Raw genomic sequence first — 6521 nt, 5'->3', positions numbered from 1 at the left:
TTATATTTCATTGATTACTACTCCCAATTTTTTTTATCTCCTTCCTTCTATGATCCCTGGGCTCATTTCATTGTTCATTTTTTCCAGAATCCTAAGATAGATACTTAACTCAGTACACATGAAGCCTTCTCTTTTCCTAATATAATCATTTAAGACAAAGCACCACGCTTGTCATGTCCTACAAGTTTTGACATTTGGTATCTTAGTATCACTCAGTTTTACATATTTTCAAATTTCCATTTTGATTTCCTTTCTAACCTTGAGTATCCCAGCAGTGTAATTTCTAATGCTCAATCGTTTGCTGGCTCTCTTTTCATTGTTTTTAACATTAACTTCTAAACCAATTGAATTGGCCTATTTATTCCTTGAATTTTGTTGAGGCATTCTTTAAGAAGCAGTACATAATTAAATCCAGAAAATGTTCCACATGTGCCCAAGAAAAACATTTAATTTCCAATTGTTAGATGCAGAACACCACATAAATCCAGATTTAGCCTGTTAGCCATGCTGTTTAGATCTTCCACATTTTCACCAATCCTCTGTCCACCCAACCTATCAATAATCAAGAGAGGCCTGCCCAAATTTTCTTTCCTGATGGTGATCCTATGAATATCTCCTATAATTATACCAAATTCACTCCATCTATTTTGAGACTACTTTTTTAGGTGTATACACACTTAAAATTGCTTTATCTTAGTGACTTAAGTAATGACTAGACATATGCAAGGATTTGGGGTCTGAAGTTATACAATTTGATGGTCCTGTATAAGAAAAATAATACAAATTACAAATAAAAACGTATGTGAGCGTCTTGGAAGAGACCCCTGCAATAGAGGGGTAAGAAGCTTAAACTTAGTTTGCTTCATAGAGTGTCATGGTAAATTTCAAATTTGCCTCAGGTAGGAACACTGCCTTTAATAATAAAGCTTTTAGCCTTGTCTTTTTATCTAATGTTAACATAGCTACATTCTTTTGATTAGTATTTTCCCAATAAACCTGTTTCTATTCCCAATATGCTTTTAAGCTTTGCGTATCCTTATGCTTTCAATGTGTGTTTTAAAATAGCATATATCTGTAGTTTATTTTTAATCAATCTGTTAAATATTACCTTTTAACTGATGAGTTAGGTCCATCTACATTTAGTATGGTTGTTGTCTACTTCCCCCAGTAGACTGTAAGCTCCTTATTGCTTTTTGTAACCCAGTTTGAAGCTCCAAGTAGGTGTTCAGTCATTATCAATAGAATGAATTAGTGAATGACTGAATGAACATGAAATCAATGCAACTCTCCTTCTCTTTCAAAGTCTGTATCAAGCCGCAGAGGACTACTCGCTCCTTCAAACTGCCACAGCCCATATATTACTACTCAGTTTCTATCCATTGCATTGTTACAAGGCTGGTTGAATCAAAGCAGAGATTGTGTCTCACCATTACCTCCTCCCCTCTACTGCCTCTAGCACCACCCCTTTCATGAGCATGTGTTGATTTCAGAGATTTGCTTTGAGTGAAGGAAGGAGTTGTTGCATGAGGGAGAGATAAGAGGTGGGGAGTCACAGAAATAAAGCATAGGATGGGTTTCCAGAGGACAAGGTCTGACTTCCTAGAGAGAGAAGGAATGCAGGAAAAAGGCAAGAGAGGCAGTGTTGCTTACGGGCCTAAGGGGTGAAAAAAAAAAAAAAAAAGACCCAGAGCAAAAGAGAGTAATTTTCTTGTAATTTCTGCTGACCATGGGAGGTGTTCCCAGAGATTGGGGGTCATCATGGAAGCAGTGGGAGTGCAGCAGGACATCAGGAAAGGAAATCCTCACCTTGGGCATGTGCAGGAAGGGTAGTGCAACATGCCTTCATCAAATGGGTTGTAGATGGCAGTTTTCTTAGAGAGGACCAGAGTTCTGGAACATGAGTGGACATGTGCCAGAGAACATGAGAGACCTCTCCTAAGCCATAAATGGGTAAGTTTTGATAAGGATAGGATCCTTTAAATTTCTGGTGGCCTTATTTATTGCTAATGCTGGTGAGGTCTGGGGGACATTGGGTTACACATACATGTATTTCTTTACCACAGATCTATAAGCTCAGTCTGAGCTGGATCTATGTTCTAATCAGTCTTGCACATCCCTCAGGCTAATGTCTTGCAGATGGGGGAAATTCTCAGTCTCCATTTCAGTGCTGTCTTTCCAAAATTACCCTTAAGTCAACTTCTACAAGGCTTTCCCAAGGAGGAGCCTTCCCAGGGCCCCATGCATGTCCTTATTCCTCAGGCTGTAGATGAAAGGGTTCATCATGGGGGTCACCACAGCGTACATCACTGTGGCCACAGAGTCCTTCATGGAGTAGGTGTGGAGGGGCTGCAGATACACCATGCAAAGTGTCCCATAGAAGAGGGAGACCACAGCCAGATGGGAGGCACAGGTGGAGAAGGCTTTGTACTTCTTAGAGGCTGAGGGTATTCGGAGGATGGCTCTGACAATCCAGACATAGGACATGATCATGAACCCAAAGGGGACAAGGAAGATGAAGGAGCCCGTGGTGATCAGCATTAGGTGGTTGATTTGGGTGTTGGAACATGCGAGCCTCAGCAGGATGTACATCTCACAGAAGATGTATTGGATCTTCCGGGACCCACAGAAGGTCACCCTTGTCATGAGGAGGGTATGGATGAGGCCATAGAGTATAGAGAAAAACCAACACAAGGCCAGGAGCAGGACACAGAGCCCAGGACTCATGGCCGTGGTGTAGTGGAGGGGGCGGCAGATGGCCACATAGCGGTCATACGCCATGGCGGCTAGGATGAGGTTGTCCAGAGCCACCAAGGAGACCAGGAAATAGAGCTGTGTCAGGCACCCTGCATAGGAAATGGCTTTGTTCTGGGCCTGAAGGTTCACCAGCATCTTGGGGATTGTGTTGGTGACGAAGAAGAGGTCAGTGAAGGAGAGGTTGGCCAGGAAGAAGTACATGGGAGTGTGCATGCGGGAGTCAGAACCTATGGCCAGGATGATGAGCACATTGCCCACCACTGTGACCAGGTACATGGACAGGAACATCCAAAACAGGATCCGCTGATGCTTGGGATTCTCTGAGAGCCCCAGGAGCTGGAATTCAGAGCCCCCAGTCCAGTTGCCCCCATCCATTTCACCAAGAGTCTGAAACATTCACACCAGCAGATATTTACTAGATGTCTTGAATTGAATAGGACATTCATATAAGCAAAATCAACTTTCCTAGCAAAAAATCTTTGACTAAACTTCATAATTTTTCATATACGCAACAAAAGTTATAACAAACACAAGAAATATAACATGGACGTTCTTTTTGCAATGTTATCATTCCAGCAACTTCTAATCTGGTGTATTCAATATTATAGGATTAATGACTGTGTCTTCTTTTAAATCTTATCATCTTAAAATACACTTGAAGTGTCTAAAGATTACACATTGCCTTTACATGTTATGAGATTGTATAGGTTTTTAAATTATATTTCAATCTAGTGTATGTATTCTAAGAAGTGGATATTGTACAATTAGACATGGGAAAAGTAAAAATATTGGAAAGGAGAAGGAAAAATGATCATTACTTGCTCGTATGATGATCTATCTGGAAAATCTAAGAGAACAAACTGAAATGCTATTAGAAATAAAAAGAAAAGTCAGTAAAGTGGCCAATTACAAAATAAATGGAGCTAAAACAACATCTTCCAAGTAAGCCACATTGCAGTGTTAATTAAGACTGTGCTGTCAGAACACTTGGATTCAAATCTGTGTTCTACCACTTTCCAGCTGTGAAACCTCAGGCGACTTACCTGTGCTCTTTAAGACTTGCTTTGTTTATGTGCAAAATGTACTGGGAAGAGGATAAAATCAAGTAATCAAGTGCTTAACACAAAGCTTTGTCATGCAGTGAGCACTCACTAAATATTGCCTATTATTACCATATGTGAACAATAGACTGGTTAAAATATAAGTGAAACAATCCCTTCCTCATTACCAACAGTCTAATCTACACATTACGAGGTTAGCAAGACCTTCTAACTCCAGAGAGGCATAAAATAAAAATGTAATAAATGGATAGACACATCAAGATTGTAGATAGCAAGATTAAATATTGCAAAGATGCATATTCTCCCAAATTAATGTAAAATTTACCCTATATGAATGAAGCCAAAATCTGAATAAGAATTTTGGAAAACAAAAATTATTGTTAATGTCAGCTAAAAATAAGCATGAAAATAATTTAGGAAAATGTGGGAAAAAAGAATAATAAAAAAGGAGATCCTTGCTCTGCCAAACACTAAAGACTCTAAACCAGTGAGGTGCTGGTGCCAGAACAGATCAATAGAACTGGATAGAAGCTTCAGATTCAGACCCATGCACATGTCAGATTTAGTGTGGGATGATTGTGGTAGTACTTAAAATTGGTAGTTAAAGATTGTAATATTCAATAAATGGCATTGGGACAGCTGCCAAATTATTTGAAGGAAAAAAAGTTAAACAGTTTGTATCTTACTAAAGACATTTCAAGTATACTAAAAATTGTTATGTCTTATGTCTTTTTCTTTTTGAAAACCTAGTGTATGTGGAATAAAAATTTTAAATATTCAAAAATCAAAAGAAGAAAATATAAATAGATTATATTTAATTCCACCATATGGAGAGAACCATTGTTCACAAGTTGGTATCCTTTTAGCTGAGACATGAAGGACAAAAAAGCCAATCTCATGAGGTGCTGGGCAAAGAGCACTGCAGAAAGAGAGCTTGCATATGCAAAGGCTCTGCGGTGGGGAAGGTTTGTTGTGTGTAAGAAACTAAATATGAGCCATGATAGAAATTAGTGAGATGTGAGGTTTTGCAGGCAAGTAGGGGCCAGGTCATGCAGAGCCTTGTTAAGATTTTAACATTTTATTCCAAGTGCAGTCAAGAGCCTTTAAGAGTTTTTAGCAGAAAAGGGTATATCTATGAAGCAATTCTTCTTCTATTTATATTTTAAAAATCAGGTATGGCTGTTCTAAATTCTCTTTCAGTTCCTATCAAGATATATTACATTAATAACTTTCCTAATATTGAACCATACTTACATTCCTGGTGTATTATTATATGGCATCCTATTTATAAATGGGGTTGGTGCACGGTTTCTTTTTTGCATGTGCCATCCTTATCCACTTTTTGGAATAATTTGGTTTGCATTAATTTCCCTATTAAAATTGTATTCATTTATTGTCAGTTTCTACTATCTCAAATTTAGTAAAATTTCTTCAGTAGCTTCAGATATAATTAAATATATTCCATGATTTTCTTTTTCCAAATAAAAATAGCTTTTACTATATCATAATCTATTACTATGTTGTAATCTAGGATTATAAACAACAAAAAAATACAGTGTGAATAATTCAAGCAATACAGAAAAATTTAAATTTAAATTAAATAGGAACCATTCCAAATTCTGCCAGTTTTCTTCTTTCAGTTTTTTTTTTTTTAAATTCACTCAACAGTATGTTGGGGAAATTTTTCAAGTCAATATTGCCATTACCTGTTTGTTACTATTACCTGTTTTTTTTTCCTTGGTGAATAATTTTATTTTTCTGCCTGCATGACTTCTTTTTCTTTAATCATAACATTAAAAATTTCCTAAGCTGTCTTTAGTGTTTTTCCTCCCTTCATTGATATACCTGACTTAGGGTATCTTTTTCAATCTAAAAATTATGTCTCCCTTCAGCTTAGGAGAATTTTCCTTCATTTTTTCCATTATTTTATTTCTCTTTCATCCCTTGGAATTTATACAATAACTCTACTGGATACATATTTAACTTTTCATTTTGGGAACTCTGTCTCATCCTCCCATAAAAAGCCCATATTACATCCCAAACTGAGTCTTTGAAAATGAAGAGATTGATTAAAACACCAGTCACTTGAACAGACCCCATAGTTTAAGGAGGCTACCACTCCAAATAATCACTCGAATGATCCCTTGAGCAGAAAACTTTCTTTGTGGAAAAGGAGAAAACTTTCAAAATTAATTCTTGATCTCAATGGTAAGGGAATATTGCATCTTTCTAAAGAGACAGATCATCTATCAAGAAAGGTTGCTTTTGACATGGAAGAAGAAGGCGACATAGAGAGAAGTGGAAGCTAGTTTGTTCTCCTGGAACAACTAATAAACAACCAGGAACAACTAGCAAATAATCTGGAATAACTGTGGGGGGACAAACGTGACTGTCCACTCATCTTATGCCAACCTGAATTGGGAGGAATACCCAAGACCACAGCATAAAATCTGTAAGTAAGAACTGTGGATCCAAACTGAGAGCCCCCTCCCCCCATGGCCCAAACTGCAAAGCTCTCTCTGAGTGAGTGAATATAACATAGCTGAGCTCCACCTGGGGTTTTAATTAACAAACATGTACTGCTCAATACAAGCTACAAATCCCTAACAAGCAGACAGAGCTTTTGGTGGTGACTGACCTTGGAGAGCTGGAGGGTGGCCATGGACTGGCCCTGAACGGAGCTTTCTGTCCCTTTTTCAGCTCACT

At 38.0% G+C, this 6521-nt stretch overlaps 1 protein-coding gene across 1 annotated transcript; it reads right to left on the bottom strand.

Annotated features, from left to right (window-relative positions):
* Positions 1-2199: 2199 nt before the first annotated feature.
* LOC119514685 (olfactory receptor 1D2) lies at positions 2200-3129 on the bottom strand. Its single transcript, XM_037810470.1, has one exon. It carries the CDS (start codon positions 3127-3129, stop codon positions 2200-2202), a length of 930 nt encoding a protein of 309 aa, XP_037666398.1.
* Between the last annotated feature and the right edge of the window lie 3392 nt (positions 3130-6521).

This window comes from Choloepus didactylus, chromosome 18, assembly GCF_015220235.1.
Source record: "Choloepus didactylus isolate mChoDid1 chromosome 18, mChoDid1.pri, whole genome shotgun sequence".
NCBI classification, from domain to species: Eukaryota; Metazoa; Chordata; class Mammalia; order Pilosa; family Megalonychidae; genus Choloepus; species Choloepus didactylus.
Note: the sequence above shows the minus strand (reverse complement) of the source record. Positions and strands in the feature narration are given on the sequence as shown.

Coding starts and splice junctions, on each gene's coding strand:
- LOC119514685 (XM_037810470.1), bottom strand. CDS start 3,129: ATGGATGGGGGCAACTGGACTGGGGGCTCTGAATTCCAGCTCCTGGGG.